This window comes from Heliangelus exortis, chromosome 1, assembly GCF_036169615.1.
Source record: "Heliangelus exortis chromosome 1, bHelExo1.hap1, whole genome shotgun sequence".
NCBI lineage: Eukaryota > Metazoa > Chordata > Aves > Apodiformes > Trochilidae > Heliangelus > Heliangelus exortis.
This window is the reverse complement of record NC_092422.1, coordinates 113373175-113396721: the sequence shown is the minus strand read 5'-3', so window position 1 is coordinate 113396721 and position 23547 is coordinate 113373175. Positions and strand designations below refer to the sequence as shown.

Here is a 23547-nt window from a genome sequence, read left to right as displayed (position 1 = left end):
ATGGGCAGTTCAGTTTACCAGCACTTGTTTTCCCAATTGATCTGCAATCTTCTGACACTTGATACAGGTGGACCTACTTACTTCTTACCTAACCAAAGAGCATAACATTTTATGATCTTTCCTGATGTGAGGTCACAGTTGCCATGTTGTGGCTACACAGGAAGATGCTGATATAGTGCCCCCACCCACCTAAGAACCAAAGCTGAGTTGAATACACCTCAGTGGTCAGGGTTTGCTAACATTGCTTGCAGCAACTTCTTGTGAATCAACTGCTTTCTCAGAGGAATGGGATGCCAAAGTGGATATGATTTTCTAACAGTTGATACAAACAGGAAACTTAAGGAAGTGTAACAACCAACATTTTTTTATTAGAAGGGCGATGGTCAAGCCATTCAGGAGGAATTAATTTTCAGGATTTGGCTACAGAAGAGCTCTACAATCTCATTGCCTTCCCCACACCCAGCAGTGGGTTTTGTTTTCGGGGGACACTTCAGCAGATGCCTTCCATCCTTTGGTTTCTGAAGCTGGGTTCCCTCTAGTGGCATTAAGAGGAGCATCGATTCTGTCTTATTGACTGATCTTTGTCAGCTGTAGAGGTGAGGGGAAAGAGGATGCTGCAGGGTACTACCAACTCCCATCAGGAAACACTGAATTGTCTTCATCTGGCTAGTAGCCTTGGACTCTTGAATACCACAGTTTCTTTATTTTTTCCATTAGCTGTTCAGCCAGTATACTGAGTTTAGTTGTCTCTCTGATGAGAAAGTTCCTGCAGGAGATGACAGTGTATGTGGTAAAATACACAAACACGTGAGGGTAATCTCTGCCTTCTGGACTTATCACACTGTCATTGAGAATGCAAAGCTCCTCAGCAGTCCTAGAGGGGCTTTCCAGAATACAAGAATAGGCAGTATGTGTTTGTCTTGGGCCATATGAAAACGTCTCTTCAACCACCATGCTTTTCCTTTTGGGAAGAAACCATTTCCCCATCTCTGAGGAGTATGTATTTACAGCTAGAGCCAATTCTAGCTCTAGTGACTCTGTGGTTTGGGTTGAGTGACAGCAATGTCTCCTGGCAGCCTCATCACTCAGCCCCTCCCAGGCAGCACAGCAGCACCTCCCCAGCACCTTCCAGGGCAGCTGATCTACCACCAGCCAGTGGCCCCTTCCCTCACTCCCCACGTATAAAGGACAGGATAACTATCTGCTATCCCCACAAGCACTGTCACATTCAGTGTGCACCATCCCTGGGAAGAGGCTGCACCACTTAATCCCATTCTACCCTCCAGCACCCTGCTCCCACCGTAGTCACATCAGGCTTTCCTTGCTAACTGATTACACCCATTGGGTCTCCCTGTAGAGATACTTCATTAATCTGCTCTTTCTGTCAGTCCTTCCTCTCCCTTTCCTATTGTAGTGCTAGTGGAGAAGATCTTTCCATACCTGGAACCAACAACTACTGGAGTCTGGGCAGCATCCGCCAAGAATTGCCCAACTTTAGGGGACATCTTGTTCACAGTTTCATAGATGTAGGATGCAATCGCATCGGGGATGACCAACCAGTCACGACGGTCTTTCTCGAACATGGACTTTGAGTGCACTTCTGAGAAAGAGGAGGCAAAAAGTCATGAGGTTTCTCTAGTCACTTGCGTTTCAGATACCTTCCCCCAAGCACAGTGGGAAGACAACTTAAATTCTGAGATCCAAAGCCTCCCCCAGAATTTGCTCTACCAGCACCCAGCTGGCATGACTCATTTTGGGGCAGCGACATCATAGTTTATACATGGCAGAGTATTTGCACCAGGTATGGACAATTTTCATTGACTACTGACTTGTTTCATGCTGCTAATCACCATATATTTATAGTCTTGAACTGTGTTATTTGTCTTCAGTCCTGCTCTACGGATGGATCAGAGTTCTTTAAGGCTGATGGAAAAGCTTTTCAGACTTACCAGGGAAAGTGGTGCCAAGGAGCAGAATCAGAGCAATCATCAATGTCCTGGATTGCAGCATGGTTCACAGTACTGGTTATGCTCTCCACACCAAGAGACCTGGTGAAGGCAGCATGCAATATTTTGGTTGGTTTTAGAAAAATAAAAAATGTCTGCTAATCACTATAGATTTCTGCAACAGACCTAATCAATAAATGAAGAAGAGAACAAGGAGGGTCACGGTGCATTTCTTCTGAAGAAGTGAGGAAAACATAGTACAAAAATGAAAGTGTACCTTTATATGTATAGTCACAAACATCCACCTTGAAAGATAGCTTTTAGAGCCCCAAGAAATAAGTGACAGTTCAAGTTACTTCTATGCAAGAGATAAAATTCTTTTTTCCATCCTAAGGGTGAACCACTAAAACTAGCAGAGATCATAATAGGTTTCTTCCACACACAGTTAAAACTGAAAAATACATAATGTGTGATTTTTGTGTTTATTTTTTATGTAAATTGCTCTAAAGAACAATATGCTAGTGAGTACATCACATACAATGATCAACTGAGTGACCCAGTGATCTGAATATCTTGTCTTGCTCTAGCTGAGGAAAGACCCAACCAGGTTCTCATGTCTTTTCCACACTGGGATTAATGAAGCAGACAGTAGCTCAGGCAGAACAAGATCTCAAAAATGAATAAGTGCATGAGTAACCTCATCCAATCTAGTTTATTCTATTAAAAAAGGCAGAATTAGAGGAACTTTTGAAATGTTGGTACTTGGTACACTGAAAAGATGACATTAAACCTAAACAAGCTTTTCAAACACAGTGTATTTTAAAAATCTTTATAAATTAAACTTGATTTATCCCCTGATTTAAAGGGCTGCATTACCACCCTTCCTTGATTTTTAATTCTAGAGCCACTTTGTCCCTTTGCAGACGAAAGACATAATTCTGTTTCCCATGAGGAGAGGATCTTATCCACTTCAGAGCCTGTGGTCCCTGTGGTGAAGGCAGCTGGGAAAAGGTTGTGTATCTTCCAGAAGTGAAAATTTGCCATCCCTACCATAGGCTTGACCCTCTTAGGAGGGTCTTGTGGAGCATCTGTCACTCATCTTCAATTCATGTCACCTCAGGCACTCCCACCCTCCTCCAAGTCAGCGATGTTTCTGGCTATGGAGAATGAGAAGGGCTCACACTTTGGCTTCCAATAAGTGGAGCAAAACAGAAAACGACCTCCACTTACTTCTCCATGTCCTCGACAGACCAGTCACAAAGTCCATACCACCCAGAACAGAGAGTTCAGCTCTTACCTGTCCTGCTTCCTCTCTCCTTCTCAGGCCAAAGCTGAGGTAGATGCTCATCTGAGACATCAGCAGTCGTGCAGAGCTAATATAGTGATAGCAGGGGGGCAAAGGTCCTGCTCTGTTTCCCCATTTGCTCTTTTGCAAGCACATCCATCTCAGTGGGACAGGCAAGAAGCAGTGCAGGACTCTGGACCTGTTATTGAGATTTGGTAACGGAGGGTCAGTCTGACCTGAGCCTAAGAGACATGGAAGTCAACTCCTGGGTCACTGAGCCCCTTAATTTCACAGGCAACCATGTCATAGAGACCCCTTTCATAAGTTGACCAAATTCCACACTAACAGTAGCTAGACTTGGGCTGAGTTTTGCTCCCACTGTTCCTGTGGGAAGGCCTGTGCTGTAACCTCACTGCTCTGAAACTTGTGGCATTTTACCATTGCCATTTTAGCCTCCATACCCAACAAATGCATTAACCAAATGGTGCACAGCAGTAAGTGTGCACCCCTCCCACACTTTTTCCCCATGCCCAAGTCTTTCTGCACAGGCTGATGAGGTGGGCACACCTCTGAGCCAGATGTCATAACTTACCCAAGGGGAATATTTCAGCTACAGGGCTCCCAGCCCAGGACAGACCTGTGTGAGCAGGTCCAGAGGAGGGACATGAAAAATATTCAGAGGGCTGGAACACTTCTCCTATGAGAAGGAGTTGTTCAGCCTGGAGAGGAGAAGGCTCCAGGGAGGTGTTTCAGTACCTAAAGCATGCTTAAAAGAAAGACAGACTTTTTACCAGGGTCTGTAGTGACAGGACAAGGGGAAAGAGTTATCAAACTGAAAGGGGGTAGATTAAGAGTGGATATAAGGAAGAATTCTTTATGATAAGGGTGGTGAGAAACTGGAACACGCTGTCCAGAGAAGTTGTGGAGACCCTTATCATGAGAAGTCCTCCAGATCATGTTGAATAGGGCTTTGAGCAACCTGATCTAGTGAAAAATGTCCCTGCCCAAGGCAGGGGCTGGGTGGGTAAGATGATCTTTAAAAGTCCCTTTCAACCCAAACCATTTTATAATTCTATGGTAACTCCTCCCCAGGCTCCCTGGGGACCTGGTCCCAGTCAGAAAGTGTCTGGATTGCCACCATAGGGGGTGTTTTCCCATAGCTCAAGTTCCAAGTGCCCAGTTGGATCTTCAGTCAGACCAACACCTGTACTTGGCACATGGAATCACAGAAGAGGGGAAAGATACAGAAAGGCTGCATAAAACACTGAGCTACAATGGGCATGAGTTAGTGGCAGTGGGGAGGACATTAGGCATAAATTAAGCCCACTCTGTGAAGCCCAACAGAACTCCATTCTTAGGACAGCTGCTTATTTACTAGGTGACCGACACGTGGGAAGTGTGAAAAGCTCAACCAATGTCTTCATTTATTAGCTAAACAAAATTTCTAGCAGATTTTTCTTCTTATGGGGCTCAAAGTAATTCAGAACCAAAATGTGAGCACTCTTGTTTTACAGACATGGCAGCTAGGAGATTGCTACAGTGAGTCTTACATCATTAAAGAGAGATGGCAATGGTTTCCCAGGTGTTTTCCCAGTCTCTTGGTGAGTATTTATACAAATTATCTTCTTTCACACAGAAAAAAAATCCCAAAATAAGAAGAATAATAAAAAATACCAGACCGATTTCAAACAACTTTACATTTTTGTGCAAAAAATAACAAGAAAATTCTTACTAACATATAATAAGGTTGATTCCAAAACTAAAACCAGAGAATTTTCAGCTCCACTTCTGCAAACACTAAAAAGCAATTTATCCTCTAGGAAAACACACAAGAGCAACTGCTTGAAAGTTCTCATATATTTTAATTATACATTTGACAGTCATTGAAGAGAATCTACACATTTATCATCAGCTTTTACAGCTGGAATAATATTCAGAAGACCAGCACAAGGCGTATTATAGGTATCAAACTTAGTAGAAATAAGGCACGAACAGTCACTGCTTAATTTAATAGAACCTCAAGTGTCATCTCTCTCCTACATCAGGTCGACAAATGGAAGGCTCTAACAATATTAAATGAGTGTTTTAAACTGATGTGCTGCTGGAGGTAGTAACAGAGGGGACACAGCTACCCTGAGTAGTAATAAATACCACTGGAGAGCTTTGCATTGTGGTTGTGATCACACAAGGCAACTCCCCTGAAGTTAGTCTAACTTTAGCCAGTGCTACAATGGGTATGATCCCAGAGATAGCAACTGAGCATTTCAGCACTTCAAAACTGCCAGAGAGGTACTTGCCAAGACCACATCAATGATTGCACAAGAAGCAGCCCTTGCCCTCCGTTCCTGGAACAGCATTCTGGAATGGCAGGGTGCTCTGCAAATAAGCAAGAAAGCCAGATATTGCAGTTCTTAATCAAAGAAAAATTACATTATTTTTTTATCTCTCTTATGAATCCCTAGTCTAAGATGGAAGGCAGCTGACAGGAGCAGCACAGGTGTTCTGCCTCATGTGGCATGGTCACTTACTCACTACATTATTATTATTTTAAATTGGGGTAACTCCAGTGGCTATCAAGGCACTTTATCTGAGACAGATTTCATTACTGAGGGTAGGGTATATTCCTTTACCTTCATGACAGGAGGAACAAAAGTCAAGAATGGCAATAACTCCCATATGTGAAACATATTCAACATTTTTCATCACAAATGGGCTGACATACGAATATCAGCTCATTAGAATGACTGAAAAATTAAGCATGAATAAATTGCAACAGAAAAAGAATGAGGCTAGGTTATTTCCTACTGTTATGTCTTTCAGTGTGCAGTATTTGAGCTGCTCAATTCTCTCTCTCTCTTAAAGAGTCAAAGACCCTGTAATCTGACTGGAAAAAGAGTCCCCATAGTATTGTGCAGTGCTGTCACAACGGCTTTCATTTATAGCCAATTAAAAACAGAAGTAAGCATTCAAAGCAAAACCTATTTCCTTTCCCCTTTTTTGTCTTCTTGCAGTTATAAGGCATGCATATATAGATTTCTTTTTTCATTATTTCACAGCCCACTGATATTTTCCAAACTGCAGTGCTCTGTGGACCAGTAAACCTAGTACCATTTTTGTTTCTCTGCTGCATAACCTGATCTAATTCCATCACCATTTAAGAAGTTACAAACTTAAGACTGATATACAATGAATTTTTCCTGAAAAGAAATTTTGTTTGTTTCTATACATATGAAAAAAGTGACTGAAGAGGAGCTCAAGTGTGATAAATAAAAAACTCTTCAGACTTCATAAGGAATCTGAAGAAACAGAATCTTCAAGGCACTGGGTATTTGCTAAAAGTCAGCAGGAGGCAATGTTACAGTCAAAACAGAATGACAGCTTTGGAAGAAGGAGCATCATATTGTTTTCTTTCACTGCAATCACCCTAAACTCCTCTTAAGTATTAAAAATACTAGTCCATCATGAAAGAGGGGGTACATAAAATACTCAGCATATCATTAAATAAGAATAAAGATCATTCAGAGCTGAGAAAGAGTGGTAATGGCTTTCCAAGTTTTGCAGAATAGACTTAAATCCCTGTATTTCAGATGTAACTCCTGGGTCAGTTTGGGTTTAATGTAGACAAGCACTATGCTTAATACAGCCTTCCTGTCTTGAATTCAAATTCTGGAGTTAGTCTTCTAGCTCTTTTTTGTGCGACTCATCAACTGCTGGCAAACAGCCCCTCTGCCTTCAAAAAGTAGGCCTCTAGTTCTGAAACAAAGTTAACCAGATAAGCTAGAGGGTCCCCCTGCTTTATCATGAGCTTTATCTTATTTACAGAAGAATTAGAAATAAGCACTGTAATAAGAAACTGTAGAAAAATAAGAACAGTCTGTAGTAGCCTTTAGTTGACCAGCAACTGCATCGGATATTCAGCTAGAAGTATTTGCTCCAAGTGTGGTATTTCCCAACATTGGCCAAAGGAAAAAAAGAAAAAAAAAAAAAAAAGGAGGTAGGCAAAGTGAAAGCCTCTCCTAGGCAATCTTCCAAGTGAAAGCATAAGCACATCAGTAATAAGGACATTAAAGAACAAATTGTTGCAAGTGTCCTATACATCACTGATTGGGAAAAAAAGCTAGGCAATACAGTCATTGATACTGGCCAATCTCTGCTGCATCTGGGTTACAGAATAATTCACAAGATGCTCCAAAAGTTTCCTGCCAACAGTTGAGTATCTTGAATCCAAGAAGTGCCTCTGGCAAGCCAGTTTCCTGTGGAAGCAGCCAGCATTCAGAAAACTTCTTTTTTCAACACATTTTAAGTGAGAACGGTGAATGAGTAACATCAAGAAGAAATGGACAGCTCTTCTCCTTTGCAACTGGTCTCAGAGCATATAAAAATTCTGTGTTCTAATTGCAAGGTAAGAGATGAGAAACCCCTGCAATCTAGCTGCAGATCAGATACACCACACATGCAGAGCTTGTCAGAGTAAAGATCAAGGGCAATAGTAAAAATGGTGACTGTAAGACTTCTTCAGAATTCTTTACCCCACCCCATGTATATGATACATGGAAAGGAGTGCAAAGGGAGTACAAAAAGAGTATGGAAAAGAGTACATGGCTTACAGATACATCCACCAAAGCCATGCTTCCAAGTTTGAAGGAAATTCTGGTCCATGGTGTGAGGCACAGTAGTCATACTTTGCTCAGTCCCTGGGGGGATGGCCAAACCTTGGTAAATTTAGCCCTTTAAGTTTACAAATAAATTCAAGTCTGGGTTAAAGGCTAGAACAAATCTCTTTTAAGGCATTAAGGTCTAAGCTTAAAATGGGGCAGGCTGTTTCAGCCAGTACAGGGTGGATAAGCTGGCAATTTGCAGACGTGCTAGTCAGCTCTTATTAAGGCAGTCAAACATCCTTCCAGTACTGTGATTCTTCTGTTTGGGAGAGAGGCTTACTGGGCACAAAAGAAAGCAACTGCTCCAAACATGCTGAGCAACCAGGCAGAAGCAGCAAAAATTACACATTCTGAAGCACAACAGAGGGCCTTTAGAAAAGAGATGCTGTGCTTTCTTACATCAGACTCCCAGGAGGCTGGATCAGATGATCTCAAGAGATTATACTGTCCTGTGACTGTACAGCTCGGCGATCACTGCAGCCATTCCCAGTAACTGGCATGCAAAGGACCAGCATACCACAGATTGAGCTTCTGGCAGTGCCAGAGCACCTCTCAAGGACAACTGGTATCTCTCTTTAAAGACTGGGCATACAGCATTTTACTAAAAAAAAATCAGATGTTTCCACGAGAATGTTTTCAACACAGCACACCCCACTGCAAACCTAAGTTTACAAACTACAGCAACATTGCTAGATACAGATATAGATTCTTCAGAACTGTAAGTCGAAGGGGAAGCTGCTTCATCTGTATCTTCACTGGTTGTCTGTTTAATCAAACACAGCCATCCCATCCCACATAGTAGAAAAGCTAAGTGGAATCCAATGGGAATCTTAGTTCTTTCAACATTAGCATTAAATGACTATGCTTCTTCCACTGTGGGAACTTCCTCTGTCCTGTAAGAGAAAATAAAAGATTCAGGAGACAAGAAAGAATTAATGGAGATCATACGTCTTCCTACCTGCTCTGAGCACCATAACAAAACCATTCCTACATCCCAGATGATACTAAGACACTCCTTCCAAAACTCAGAAGGGAAAATGGTAGTGTTCAAAATATACAGTACTTTGAGAAGATTGTCACCTAGTAAAATTCTACGTATATGTGATAACAGACACAGCACTTTTTTTATTTAAAAAAACTTTCCGTTTTTACTGGCAACTACTATGTCTAACTTGGAGACTAGCAACTGGTTATGAAGCTTTTCACACTTAGGTTCCTTAGACTGAAATCTAGTCCCTGTGTATACAGACAAGATGTGTTGTGAACAATAGATTTCACTGACCATACAATGAAACTTTAGTTCTCAGAGGCCCCAACAAGCAAGCCATCCTCTTACACCTGGCCTGAAGGATCATACATTTTCCACCACAATAGCCACCCAAATAGACCTTACAGTCTATTTCATGTAGCCTTAGCATGGATGCTCTCCCATATGAACCATCTTAAAAATACCACCAAGATACAATAAAAATTAAATGTTAGAGATAGATAATAAGAGAATCGTGTTAAAAGAAAACAGAAATAAACCAACATCAGAGAGGGCTGTAGAGGGATACTCAGTACTGCTGCCTGTTCTGGCAGTGCTTTCTTCCCAGGCAGTTCCAGAACAGATATTCTAACCCAACCCAAAACGGATCAGGTAAGGAAAGGAGTGAGACGGTATAATATATCATGTGGTCTGGGATGTGGTAGGGGACCTACTTTATTTGTTGCTTACTTTGCCCCTGAACACACCGTCACCACACAACACATGTCTGAAGGCAGGAAACTCAGCAGCCTCTTCACAGGCAAGCTGTGCAGAGCACCCAGTGCTCCTTTGCCCTCTGTTTGAAAGGTAACAGGCTGCAAAAAGTAACAAACACCCACCTCCACTCCTTAAAACCCACCTCTTCTCTTACATGGGAAAGCCAAAAAGCAGCTGACTCACCGAGCGTGGCCCAGCATTGCTTTTGTGCTTCTTGTCCTGCCCTGGGATAACTTCTAAGGAGCGGTAACTGGGGGGTTTGTCTTCTGGCCATTCCCGAGACCGGCGCCGCCGCCGCTGCCTGCGGTTTGTCGCTGGGAGAGGGACTGGCTCTTCTGAGGAGCTCCATGACCCTCTCCGAGAAGGGGGAGAGTAGCTGTGCCGCCGATGGCCCGGGTTGTTGCTCCTCCCAGCGTGGTGCTGGTATTCTCGCCTCTCTGCGGGTTCCTGTCGCCAGCCACGATGGTGGTTGGAGCGCTCCTTGGCCTCCTCGGGATAGGAAACGCAGCTGCTGCTGCTGCTCTTGCCCCTCTCAGCCTGGCGTGGGGGTGACACGTCCCTCCTCGGGTGCTGGGGCCTGCCATTGTAGCCACCTGTTCTCTGCCTCTGAGGATGGTCCTCTCGCTGCCTGTCCCAGGGCTCCCGGCTGTAGCCGGAGTGGGAATCTCCACCGGAAGGTGAGGGCAACCTCCGGTTTTCCCTCCTGTTCTCTGCTGCAGAGTCCCAGGGTCTGGAGGCACGGGCAGCTTTCTGTGGATGTGAGGCACTGCTGCTTGCGTGAATGGAGGAGACGTGGTCAGCAAGAGGAGGTGGCATTATCTCGGAGCCCAGGGAGGACAGCAAGCTGGGCTGCACTGCCTGCTGCTGCTGGGAGGGTGGCCGGAGCTGTGACAACTTCAGGTTTTGGATTTCAGACTCCAGGTAGTCCAAAACACCCTTGTTATGGGAAATCTGAGCTTGTGGCTGCACCAGTGGAAGACTGTTTTGCAGAGACACATCTATGGATAAAAAGCACAGGAGAACACAAGTCAAGGGAAACAATGAAGAGAGGAACTTCTACACTAATGATCCTGGCTGAGTATCTTTTGAGCCTTTCTTCTCCTGTTCCTCCTCACTGTAAGAGCAGTGTGAGTCTCAAGCACCACAAGAAGCACATCCAGACCACACGAGGTAAGGAACAAAGATCAGTAACTTGTTAGCTGCAACATTATCTGTGTTTTGGGCATCACATAGGTAAGAAATCAAAGTCATCCAGCACACCTGGAAATACAGTTTATGTATTTAAAGAGAGGAACATTTTTCCTATAGCATTGATAAATTTAATTTTAAAAATTTCAGAAAAATTTCATAGTGTTTCCTCTTCTATTTCATTCAATTGGAAGAAGAAAACAATACTGCAAAAGAAATGTACTCATATAAATACTCACATACATACACACATGTATGTATAGATATAGGTAGTAAATGGAGAAGTTTCTTCACTAGGAGACTGGCTCAGCTCTGGAACAGTTACCCAAAGAAGTCACAGAATCTCTATCCTTGCACTACACAAAGCCACAGCTAATGTGACTAAGGTTGGTGGTAACCCTGCTCTGAAGACCAAGCAACCTGCTACCCTACAATTCTAAAAGCTGACCTGAAATAAATTTAAGGGAAACTTTGGTACAGAAGATTCAAGGACTGTGAAAACACAAGGTAAGAAACTGCCCAAGGAACATACTTGCCCATTTTCTGCCAATATGCAGATAGATTTCCTCGAGAAAACTCAGCGCATTCTGACCCAAATCATGGTGGGTCAGTCACCAGATATTCCTAAGGAAAACAGATGCCCTGGCTAGGAAAAATGGTAACTGTAGAATTAACCAGCAGGCTAAAGAAGTTTATACTCAAATATCTTGAATCTAGCATTTAAGATGTTTGCAAACAATTTCTTCTAACAACAGTCAAGACTCGGCAGACACAGTAAAAAAAGTGATGAAAAACTAATTTCAGATAAAAAATTTTATAATTATTTGAAAAGTCATGTTGAATTTATCTGCTTTCCTTAGGTGATTAAATGATACTACTGGTAGTAGTAATTTTATTATTTATTTCTCTAGGACTTCAGAGACTCCATCTTCTCTCCTTCATTAAAGTTACATATAAATACTACTAATACAGGGGATTTGGGGGCAGAACAACTAGCAAATTCTTTCTGGTTCATTAGAGTCCTTCCTTTTCTGCTGCATGCAGGCTAGATCTATTGCACAGAAGGCAGTTTGCCCTTAATCATTTGAAGACTAGACTTTTGATAAGAACTCAAACAAATTGCAGCTCACTTGTCATGCCAGTTTTGGCTATAAGGAGTTGACCGTGACCAGCACAGCAGAACAAAGAGACAGTACCCTTCTCTACCACATGAAGAGAGATAAGCTGGGTATGTTTACCCTGCAGTTGCTGGGGTGTAGCACAGATATACCTTAGTTAGCATTCAACTACTTCACCCAGCACTGAGCCTAGCAAGACACCTAAGATGGATAGGCTGTGTTTATCCACCTTGGCAAATCTGCTGCAGTTGTAGCAGAGCTGTCATGCCAGGAATATCTTTCTCTCATACATAGCAGAGGCTAAAGCCTCACTGCTGAACTGCCCTGAGAAGTCAAACTGTTTCTCATCCTAAATTCCCTCTGAAATGATGCCCATGGTCTCACCTTGTTGCAGCAGAGGGTTCAGCTGGTAAGAAGAAGGTTGCGAGTTCCTCTCGCCACCTCCGTAGAACATGTTGTGTGACATCCAGGGTGCAAGTGCCTGAGCCTGCTTCATGAACTGATGCCGTCGCAGTACTGTAAAAGGAGAAGGAAAAAGCTTACAGTAGCAATCCTCAGAGCACAGCTCGCAGACCATGTATTATTTTGTTTGATAGACTGTAGCCTTTGGATGCGATCAGATGTAGGAAATCCATAGAATGAAAAGCTGTCACCAGCCTACGATGGAAGTAAAACAGAGCACGGAAAATTCCAATTCAAAGTTGTACAGCTTAAAAAAGATACCTCAAACAAGAGAAGAGCTACTGTCTGACATTCAAGGTACAGTTCTAGCAACTGGCAGCAAATATCACTATGATTAAGTATACAGTACATAACCAAATGCAAAACTTCTATCTGCCCTGTTATTATGAATATAGTCGCAGAAAGGTGGGAAATAGTGTTTCATAGAGCAAGACATACCACACTGTTTTCCCTCTCTTAAAACTTTCAGCTTATCCTTGGTCCTTTCCCCTCTTGGCTTTGATTCATAGCTAAAGGAGACCATTTTTTTGCAACCTCCATGTAGGCTGAGTTCAGATCATATTTTCCACACCATACTCCATCATTTCCTCTCTGTTTCACAAATAGGGCACTCAGAGATGCACTGTCCAGCTTCTCCCTTCCTAGTACTTCAACCACTCTTGTTGTCTCTCTCTGCAATTTACCTCAGCATGACTGCTAAAATTAAATCCCTTAGGACAGTGCGGTCAAACTGGTGAACAAACTAAATTTCCTGTTCTTAACAGCAATATCCAGTGTGCCAGAAGAGCAAGGCTAGTGGAAATTTCTCCCCCTCACTGTTTTTCCACTGCTAACTCCAGACCCCTACTAGTGGGGTCGAACTCCAATTTCACTTCACGTTTTTCAGCACTTCTATCTCACCCCCTCTACACAGACAACCTCACCATCCCTGCCTTCAAAATCATTGCTTATTGCTGCTTCTTTTTTTGGAATACATCTTACAGAAACTTACTCCTTCTACCACAGACAATGAAAACTTAAATTTATGAGCAAGTAAATTCTGCAAGCCCCAGTCCTCACAAAGCCTGTTTCTTTACTTCATGAAGCTTTTCTCCAACAAGACCTTTGCAAAATTTCTATTATATGTCTTCTCTGGAGCTGAAAGTCTTTTCAGAGTTTCATAAGTGGCAGGCTTTTCTCTGGTCAGGCATGAACAGGACATTCCTGGCTGTACGGTTCAGGAGACAGATAGCCTTTGAGATGCTTACCCCGCTGATAAATCTGGTTGAAATTGGCAGATTATTATCCCCTATCTCTTTTCTTCCAATAGCTTTTAGACAGTCAGGTTGACTGTGTAAGCCTTGCTCCTTCAAGAAACCAGGCTACAGCTAAGCTCCAATTAATTCTGTCCCCTGAGTTCACCTGCAGCAGGCAGCAGCATTTAGACTGCATGCTCTTCGGGACTGAGCTCTCCATTTCAGGTAGCACTACAGTTACTAAACATGTCCTCCTTTTGCTGCTTCACTGAATTTATACAGAGCACCACTTGCAGCAAAACAGGGACTGACCATGCCTCTCAACACACCCTTCCCTTTCACCACAGTTCAGGCAGATCCACTCCGCTCTCCACTCCAAACTCCCTCTACTCTCCAGCCTAGCACCAACGAGAGTGAATTCCAAAGCTGTAAATGTCAGGGGTTTTAATCCTAATACTTTCATTTTCTTCAAAGAGGCTGTGACCTGAGGTAGCAGCTTTCAAGCATTTTATGCCAAACACGCTTTGTTATGTTTTTTTCTGAATTGATTTTTCTCCAGTTTAGGTTTCAAACTTTGGAGAAGAGAGAAATAAGAAAATGAAAAAGGATAAAAAGGAAAAGGCCTTATCTCTTCTTCTCCCATCCCTTCAGTTACCACCTTGAGAATGTCCTAGAATTCACTGAGTGTCACTGGCTTTTGAACACAGTCTTTGCTTGAGAAGTGAAAGGTCCAGAAGCTTTGGGCATACCAACTCAGGGATACCCTCCCTATGGTATAAAGGCAGTCACTAAGACCAAAGTCATCCTGTCCCTGTAGTTCTATGATTTCTCTCTAAACCTAAAAAATTGCAGAATTCCACTTGGACCTCTTTCACTTCCTTTATCCTCTCTTCCTTCCCCAGATACTTCCCCTTCCAGTTTGAACCTGATATACACTCTGGTTCCTCATCTGCACAATGGAAGTGAAGTTACAGATCTCTTTTTAAAGTGAACGTACTTACCTGAGGAAGGTCATATTCACCCTAAATCCAAAACTCCTACCTGCTAGAAAACTTGGGCAGAATGTTGTGATGGTCCCTTCACTTACTCTCTGCTGAGAAAGTTTGTTCTTCACCTGTGATATATTTTACAGCTGCTGTGCCAATTATCTAATGATAGAGAAAAATTTCCTACCTAGTCAGACCCAGATGAAAGCATATCCTATTTTGCACCAGTTCATCTGTAGAAGAAGTCCACAATAGAAAAGGAACAAGGAAAAACAGAAAGAGGTCATACATATATTTACCCTGGTGGGCTTTTCTGAGAGCTTTCCATGGGGAATGTAATTGGCTTGTTCCTGGGTCATGTTTAATATTTCTGTACACCAATTCTGAATTACTCAAACAATGAATTTCTTTTATTACTAGGTTCAAAATCACTTTAGTTAATGACCTAACTTAAAACACCCAGAATTATCTTGCCTCATTTCAGCAGATCTAGGCTACCCTCTAGTGGCCAAGAATTGGGAAGAAATCACCTGTACATTGCTCACACTGTAACTCGTTAGGGTTTAGTTGAGGATTTCTTCTTGTGTGGAACTGTTATTCCTAAAGGCCCTTTTTAAGATTCCTGCTGCGGTTTTCAAGGACTCGGGATAATTTCTTAGAGTGTGGAAAGTAAGTCAGGGGCAGGATGAAGTGAAGAGAAGGTGTGCTACAGGAGACAAGCAGGCACAGGAATTCCCTGCAAAGCAGATAAAGAAGGCCAGCAGCTGGGGTGGAAATTACAGCCACAGAATCCAGCAGGCAGTCAAGGAGGCTGGATTGGTCTGTACTTTTTTCTCATGACCAGGGCAAAGTTTGGAAACCCCACAAGAATCCCTATCCATCCTTAGGAGAAGGCAGAAAAGATAGCAGCAGTCTGGACTGCCATTATCTCCTAAGCACAGAAAACCAAAAAAGAACTCACTCATATTCTGAATACCTTTTTTGATGAGAACTAGGATGTTGGGGGGTGTGAGTCTTTCAGCCTAATCAACTCTCCCTACCTTCATGGAAACTAATTTTTCTGCCAAAATTCCCACAGCTTTCTGAGCAGCACACATTTTACTTGACAGCTTTTGAAGCCCCTAGAGAAAGTGTTTGGGTTTGTTTTTAGCAATACGAGGGGTGCTCTCTTCTCTCTCTGCAAGGGCTAAGCAAATTAAGCATAAATATAGAACTCTCACAACCTGCTAACATGCAAGGTTTACCAAATAGCTCTTTTGGGAAATAATAGCACGTAAAGGGAAATCAAAGAGAGGTCCTTGTTCGTAAGTCCTCTCCCTGTAGCATCTGAGGAAGAATTGGGTAATTTCAGTGATAAATAAATGTTTGTTACATTTGGTTCCTGTCACACGGTGTAAGCTGCAGGAGCACTGGTCTACCTAGTGTTGCTACAAAATTTCAGTTACAGGAACAGAGAGGGTTATAGGACCCTTATAGCCAAAATTCAAAAGATGGCCTTGTTAAGTGAAAGGGTCTTGCTGCTGAATCTTGATTACTGCTGAAAATGACACACAACGAAAATTATCTTGACTCTCAAAACCTCAGAATGCATTTACAGGATTAACCACCAAGACAGACCACCTTTCCCTTCTCTTTCCCCTCACTTCTTTCCCCAAAGAACAACCAAAACCTTTTTATTGCAAAAGAAGCAGCTCTGAGAGTAAAATTAAAATAGAAAAGATGAATATGAAAATAGAAAACTCAATTTTTTACATAATTACCTCAAAGATCAACATACTTTAAAGTTAGGCCAGTTTGGAGAGTATTAAAGGCATTTGCTTGCCTTCCTCACATGCACAGGCATATGAATCACAAGACAGAATAAAACTCCTGAGCTACTCAGACAAGGAAGACAATCACACACCCTGGATGACATGAGAGAAGATGGAAGCAAGGTGTGAGTGAGGAGCAACTTCTGTAAGTAGGATAACAGAGGAGAAAGACCAGCTCCATGTACCCAGCTCCTCTCAACTCAGGTAAGCTGGTCATGGATGTCGTGCTGGCCAAAGAAATGTTTCAGTCTATATGGACACTGAACTGGAGGGAGAAAGTGGAGCTCAGCACATCAAGCTTTTGTCTTGACAGGAGCTATATGAATGGCAGCACATTTGGTGGAGCCTCACCTTCTTCATTACAGCAGCACCGTTCTGGGCAGCAGACACACGGGATGTGGCAGCAGCAGTGCTGGGGGCAGCACTGGCACCAGCAGATTCCAATCAGCAGAAGGAGGAGGAGCCCACCGAGAACAATGAGGAGTACTGTGAGCCAGTCTGTGGGAAAATGAGAGAGAAAAGAGGAAGGAAAAGAGATAAAGAGGATCCTGATGTACCTGAACATAGGAAGTTATGGAGCATGTCTCCAGTGCTGGGTGGGGGTGGAGGAGAACAGGAGGAGGTATCTGCCAAACAGGCAATGAACCACAGGCACTTACGGAGAACAATCAGCTTAACTTCTTTGTCTGCATCTCCTGAGGTATCTCCTGGTGCTTCCACAGTGCAGTAGTACACCCCATGGTCCCACCACATCACCTCACTGATGACAAGGTCTGCCCCTGTGGGAGAGGTACTGAGAGGTCACTGGGCTATTTGGGACTGACAGACACTGCTTTCAGGCCCCACTCTAAGAAAGAAGGCCTTCTGCCTGCAAGTGACATACTACTGCACCTCCCCTCTTCTCAAGTGTAGCCATCACCTTGAAACAGCGCTACTGGAGTCCACTGAGAACTCCTGTAAACAGCATCAACCTCTTTTTTCTGCCTGCCAACCTCTTTTTTCTTTGTGTTTCTTGAATGCAACACTATTTAGAAGTGGGACTAGTTATTTGAGTAGTGAAATAACCAGAATGCTACTGGGTGCTAGATACCCACACTGCTGCTAACCATACTGGTTTTGGAACACAGATCACTGTTCCCATTGGGCCAGCCATCCCAGTAACTATTTTGGCAGCAGCAGCAGCTATTTCCCCAGGCACAGCAGGGAGTATATAATGCACCCAGTAACTACTCAGTACTTCTTAGGCCAAAGAATAATTTTCTAGCCTCTGGGATCCTCATTTTACTTTTGCAGTCTTCAGCAAAGTGCTCAGGCATCCTTAGCCTTAGATGTAGCACCCCCAGCACCCTCAAGCCAGCTGGGGACACCACTCTTACTTTGTTGCCACCTCACAGAATATGTAAGGTGCAGATGACATTACTATGTTTATGCTTCTCCTTGCTTGGCAGGCCCAGATCTCGGATACCTTAAGTGATAGTTGACTCCTTGCCCAGGAGGTCAACAAGCCACTTACTGTTCTGAATGGTGATCTTCCTTTGCTGGTAGTCGATGCCCAGCACAGGCTCCTTCTGCCCATACTTCTGGATGACAATGCGCACCTTGCGCTGGCTGTCGTTGCAGTCATCAGAGGGGTCCTGGCCCAGAGCTAAACCAGCCTGGTATGCTACAAACACACACCAGCAAATAAGATGCCAAAAGTTATTTCAAAGGACCGATTCAATCCCCATGAGAGCAGTGGAGAAACCCTTGAATGTGTGTGTGCATTTGCTTTGGTTTACTAGAAAAAAACCCAAAACATGGCTTCTCACCAGCAAGGAAAAGTTGCTTCGGAATAGTCAAAAGCAAATAGAGATAGAGCCACTGGAGTGACAGAGATTATGAGAACACAGGAGCTGGAGAGGATGAGGGGGGAAGCGGAGGGCAGAGGGAGAGAGAGAGGGCAGGAGAGAGGAGGGGAGGGGCAGGGCAGAACAAGGAGAGAAGAGGGGAGAGGGGAGAGGGGAGAGGGGAGAGGGGAGAGGGGAGAGGGGAGAGGGGAGAGGGGAGAGGGGAGAGGGGAGAGGGGAGAGGGGAGAGGGGAGAGGGGAGAGGGGAGAGGGGAGAGGGAAAAAAGAGAGGAAAAAAGAGAGGAAAAAAGAGAGGAAAAAAGAGAGGAAAAAAGAGAGGAAAAAAGAGAGGAAAAAAGAGAGGAAAAAAGAGAGGAAAAAAGAGAGGAAAAAAGAGAGGAAAAAAGAGAGGAAAAAAGAGAGGAAAAAAGAGAGGAAAAAAGAGAGGAAAAAAGAGAGGAAAAAAGAGAGGAAAAAAGAGAGGAAAAAAGAGAGGAAAAAAGAGAGGAAAAAAGAGAGGAAAAAAGAGAGGAAAAAAGAGAGGAAAAAAGAGAGGAAAAAAGAGAGGAAAAAAGAGAGGAAAAAAGAGAGGAAAAAAGAGAGGAAAAAAGAGAGGAAAAAAGAGAGGAAAAAAGAGAGGAAAAATCTTTTTGAAAGGACCCACAACGATCATCTAGTCCAATTTCCTGAACAAAAGTTAAAGCAAATTATTAAGGGCATTGTCCAACTGTATCCTAAATACAGACAAGCATGGTGCATTGACCACCTCTCTAGGAAGCCTATTCCAGTGTTTGTCTCAGTAAAGATCTGCTTCTTGATGTCCAGTCTAAACCTCCCCTGGCACAGCTTTGAAGCATTCCCACCAGTCCTACCACTGGATCCCAGGGAGGAGAGCTCATCATCTCCCTCTCCACCTCCTCAGGAAGTTCTAGAGAAATGAGATTGCCCTTCAGCCTCCTTTTCTCCAAATTAGACAAACCCAAAGTCCTTAGCTGCTCCTCATAGGAAATGCCTTCCAGCTTTTTCACCAGCTTTTTTTCCCTCATCCAGATGCATTCAAAGACCTTCAGGTGATTTTTAAATTGTGGGGCCCAGAACAGCACACGTTACTCAAGGTGAGTCTGCACCAAAGCTAAATATAGTGGGATCATCACCTCTTTTGACCAGCTGGTTTACTGTGTTTGATGCATCTCAGGATGCAGTTTCCAAACCATCTTAAACACTCCTGAATTAAGGCTGCAAACATCAAAATGTCTGCACTTGAAGTGCTGCCACCTGTACTACATATTATTTTTATTAGTCTTTCTGCCCTGCAGAATACTTGTGTTTCTTCTGCTTCCTAACATCAGTAACACCTGGTCACAGCTATCTAGCTCCAAGCACAGAGTCCCTAGTGGAATCATAAAGTCCAGTTCCTGCTTGCTTTCAAACTTGCTTCAGCATAAAGTAGAGCTGCCAAGACTGGCACATATCAAATTGTCTGAGCCATGTTAAGCTGATGACAAGAAGGTCAAATGAGAGGCTTAGGCTGGAACTTCTACGCCATCATATCACAAAGCCTTGGCATTGCAAAGGAAATCACAGACATGACCCCTGTTTTTCTTGGAGTGCAAGGGAAATACCACCACCTGACCTGGTCTGTGGACAGGAAGAGGTCAAAGGCCTGTATTCCCTAGTAAGTCTACCTTCCCATTTGAAGAGGGATTCTTCAGAGGACAAGCATGACACTTACAGGCTGAATAGTAGTCAAAGATGGGGTCCTTGCAGAAGGATTTGAAGCGCCAGGTCACTACCACGTCCTGCAGCTGTGCTGAGGTGCTGTAGTCACACCTGAGGACAACAGTGGCAAACAAGGTGGTGTAACGTTCAACATCCTGCACTGTCACCAGCAGGGAAAGGCAACCTGCAAACAAGAACACAGAAGGCAGTCAGTCAGCAAGAACAGACACTGCATCACAACTTTAACTCTGCACCAGACCAACAAGTGAGGTACATCTCCCTTGGCCTCATCCAGGACCTGCACCTATGAACCTCACCAGCCCCTCTGGTGAAGCTGTCTGTACAGAGTTACACATCCTCATTAGAATGTGAGTCCCATCTTTCTCTGACAGAAGGCAGCTCGAGCCAGGCTTGATTCAGGCATTAAGGACTGAATTCTTAGTGGCCACTATGTATTACATCACTTGGTGCTCTCCTGCATAGGGAAAAATGTCCCTCTGAGCTGAGAGAGGTAATTCCTTGAGCCCAGAAGCACATAGGATGGGACTGACTTGTCTTGCCATCCTAAGCAAAAAAGTTGTGCAGCACCACCCATTCACATCAACACCAAATGAATTTTATCAAGGTCTTGATAAGATAGTCATCAGAATGTTACCTAGTGGTGATGAGGAATAAGACAGTACAACTCTAGGGCTGTAATGTCACAGTTAAATTTGTATCTGTTGATTGTCACTTCAGAACAGCACACATCAATTACCCTTTCTTACTTTTTAAATGAAGCTACTGTTACAGATGTTTGGAACTTACCCCTAACAACCTCAGCAGCATTTTCTATCCAAGCAGCCACATCCACTGAGCAAGTTTTTACTAAAGTTTCTTGTAAGCAGTGCTTTGTTTTAGCCACACTCCAGAGGCATCTCTATCTTATTTAAACTTTGATAATATAGTGATTTGTGCTTGTCATTAACAATAACGAAGTTATCACCAGTTGCCTTTGATAAGGCAATACAAACAGTGCAGAGCAAGTGTGGGATGCCCTTTTTGGAATACACTTCAGAGAACAGGGCAGGGTTTGCAGTGAGTGCTGTGCTAGATGCTTCTTAACTGGGGAGCATGACAGCAGGAAAGGAAAGAAGTGAAGGGGAAGGTTTGGGAGCTACCAACTGAAAGGGTCACCACAAAACCTGCACTCTGGTTTGATTTTTTTTTGTTTTGTTGTTGTTTTTTTTTCTGTGTATTCAAAGTTTTGCCCTCTGCTCCATGTTTTCAGGATGAGAGCAAGAGAACAAGGGACTATGTAGTAACATCTGGATCACAACTGCAAGCATCATTCTTTCTCTCAGGCTGCACCTCCACAGCATGTTCCAGGAAAAAACAAGCTCACCCAGTTTCCACCTGGTGGAAAGCATGCTGCAGAAGTGCAACACTGCCTCAACAAATAATTCTGCAGTCGGATATTGTCATTGCAATACATGCTTAGTTTCTGGTTTGGAATGGACTCCTGGTTATCTAACTCAAAGCACAGATAGAGCGAACTCATTTGCCTTAAAAATACCCCACAAATACAAAGGACTAGGGTACGCTCTGGGTCCAAGACTTTTCTGAAAAACAAAATATAGACACATGCACTTATATGAAGAAATGCCAGCAGCTGGTCCACACTGTTAGCAAAAACAAGAATCTCCAATTTTTACAATACTGTAGGCAACACAAAATCAAGTCTGGTGGCAGATATTTACAGTGTCTCTTACTTAACTACATTGTAGTTCAATACATTTTGTTTCAGCTTTCATTGTGAAACAGTTGACTAATAGGATCTTACTGCAGGAAATCACATGTACCCAATCCAAAATCCAAACTCTCAAGACTTGCAAAATGTTGATCCCATTAGTGATCAACTGAATTCCTATATTAATTCTGATTTGTTGAGGCTCATAGAAACAGATTTTCCATGGGTTTCCAAAAGCAGCATCTCTCAAGTGAAAATAATACATCCAAAATCACTATGTGCTTTTCACTTATAGAAACCAAAGGTCTTTGCAAAAGGGATCCTTTCTTACTACCATTGTTCAGCAAAAGCATTAGAAGACAAATTCCTCACTTTTTAACAAGGTTATAACCCTGCTGTTGCCACCAAAGGACAGACATATATCTGCATATCTGATGTTTCATACTAAACTCCCCCAAGAAAACAAAGAAGCAGTGAAACAAAGAAGAAGCAGAAAACAAAGAAGGCCACTTCCTAAACTTGAACTGCATTTCTCCACTACCTTCTAATCTTGGCTGACTACTACCAGACTAGTTAGTTACCACTACCCCAGGCCTCTGGCTTTGCATTGAAGACACTAACCTTCAGAACCAGCAAAGCCAAGCTTTAGCTAGAACATCATGCAGAAGCATGGCTGTCAAGCGAGACAATCAACAAGTGTGCCTCCAGTTTTATTTTTTTTTCTCTCCTTTTACTGTTTCTCTGTGAAAAACTGAGCTTTAATATTAAAGCTAAGTCATCAGGAGAGACCCAGGCACCCACGATGCAAAACGATCATTCTATTTCCTACAGAAGATCAGAGGTAGTCAAGCAACGTGTAAAATTTGGCAAAAAGGGCTCTGCTTGCTAAGACAGCCTGTGGACACGGAGATGAGCTCCTATTCCCCATACAAACCATGTGTCAAGCAGGTACAGAAGCACTGCAGCTACATCAGGTCCACAAACAGGTTGGGACTACGGAGCTACCAGCCAAGGTTGAGTGGGCGCTTGTGACAAGCCAAAGGGGAACCCCTCCGTGTTTATAACCTGTGCTCGGGTCGAAACCAAGCTGGCCCGCACACAAGCGATACTGGATGCTGCCAGGAAGCAGGAGGCCACTTCCTCCTAGGAGAGCAGCTAGCCGCACCTTTGCGGTAACCAAACTCCTCTCCCGCACGGCTTTCGCACCGAGCCCGGGAGAGCCCGGCGGCGAAGGAGACGAAAGGGGGAAAACAGCGCTCGCCGAAGCCAGCCCACCCCTTCCCCTCGGGGCCGCGGGGCCGCCGCCGCCGCACCACGGGTTGACCCCGGGAACATCCCGACGGCGCCTCCGGGATCCCTTGTGCCACAGGTTTGTCCGTGGTCGGCGAGAGACGCCGAAAAAGAGGGCCGGGACCCCGCCGCCACCACCACCCCACTCACCGATCGGCAGCCAGGACAGCAGCAGCACCCACCAGTACCTCCCACGCGGGGCCATGGCGCTGCCTCCTCCGCCTGCCCGGCCACCCCGCCGCGCCCACAGGCCCTCCCCTTCCGTGGCACCTGTCCCAGCGCCGGGCGCTGCAGCCGGCGGCAGTCCCCTCCCTCCCTCCCTCCCGCCTTCCCTCCGCGGCCCCTCGGCGCCCGCCCGGCGGCAGGTGCGCCTCGTTTCCTCCTCCGCCAAGCCGAGACGAAATGCTGTCCTCGGGAAACGCTTAAAGCAATTAATTTATGTATAAAACGCGTGGAAACAGGTGCATGGGGAGGTAGGGGCACGGATAGAAACGCGCGTTTCGGCCCCAGCTGTACTGTCTGGGGAAGCGCTCCCGGAGTGAGCTGCGCA

The 23547-nt window shown here is 44.0% G+C and overlaps 2 protein-coding genes across 2 annotated transcripts; both read right to left on the bottom strand.

Moving 5' to 3' along the window:
- Positions 1-348: 348 nt before the first annotated feature.
- Positions 349-3197, bottom strand: LOC139795665 (apovitellenin-1). The gene is made up of 3 exons (XM_071742627.1): positions 1950-3197; positions 1441-1600; positions 349-766 (listed from the first exon to the last, which is right to left on the bottom strand). Exons 1-3 carry the CDS (start codon positions 2008-2010, stop codon positions 667-669), a joined length of 321 nt encoding a protein of 106 aa, XP_071598728.1. The 5' UTR covers positions 2011-3197; the 3' UTR covers positions 349-666.
- A 1876-nt stretch (positions 3198-5073) lies between these two features.
- Positions 5074-23276, bottom strand: ILDR1 (immunoglobulin like domain containing receptor 1). The gene is made up of 8 exons (XM_071759423.1): positions 23148-23276; positions 19992-20162; positions 17947-18096; positions 17093-17212; positions 16785-16931; positions 12324-12455; positions 9817-10631; positions 5074-8782 (listed from the first exon to the last, which is right to left on the bottom strand). The coding sequence occupies exons 1-8, from the start codon at positions 23200-23202 to the stop codon at positions 8741-8743; spliced, it is 1632 nt and encodes a 543-aa protein (XP_071615524.1). The 5' UTR covers positions 23203-23276; the 3' UTR covers positions 5074-8740.
- Positions 23277-23547: the final 271 nt, after the last annotated feature.

Coding starts and splice junctions, on each gene's coding strand:
- LOC139795665 (XM_071742627.1), bottom strand. CDS start 2,010: ATGCTGCAATCCAGGACATTGATGATTGCTCTGATTCTGCTCCTTGGC. Junction 1,601..1,949: donor CCTTGGCACCACTTTCCCTG/GTAAGTCTGAAA, acceptor CCTCTTTCTCAG/AAGTGCACTCAAAGTCCATG. Junction 767..1,440: donor CCAGTAGTTGTTGGTTCCAG/GTATGGAAAGAT, acceptor CATCTCCTGCAG/GAACTTTCTCATCAGAGAGA.
- ILDR1 (XM_071759423.1), bottom strand. CDS start 23,202: ATGGCCCCGCGTGGGAGGTACTGGTGGGTGCTGCTGCTGTCCTGGCTG. Junction 18,097..19,991: donor CTTTGACTACTATTCAGCCT/GTAAGTGTCATG, acceptor GTGTGTTTGTAG/CATACCAGGCTGGTTTAGCT. Junction 17,213..17,946: donor GAAGATCACCATTCAGAACA/GTAAGTGGCTTG, acceptor CCTCTCCCACAG/GGGCAGACCTTGTCATCAGT.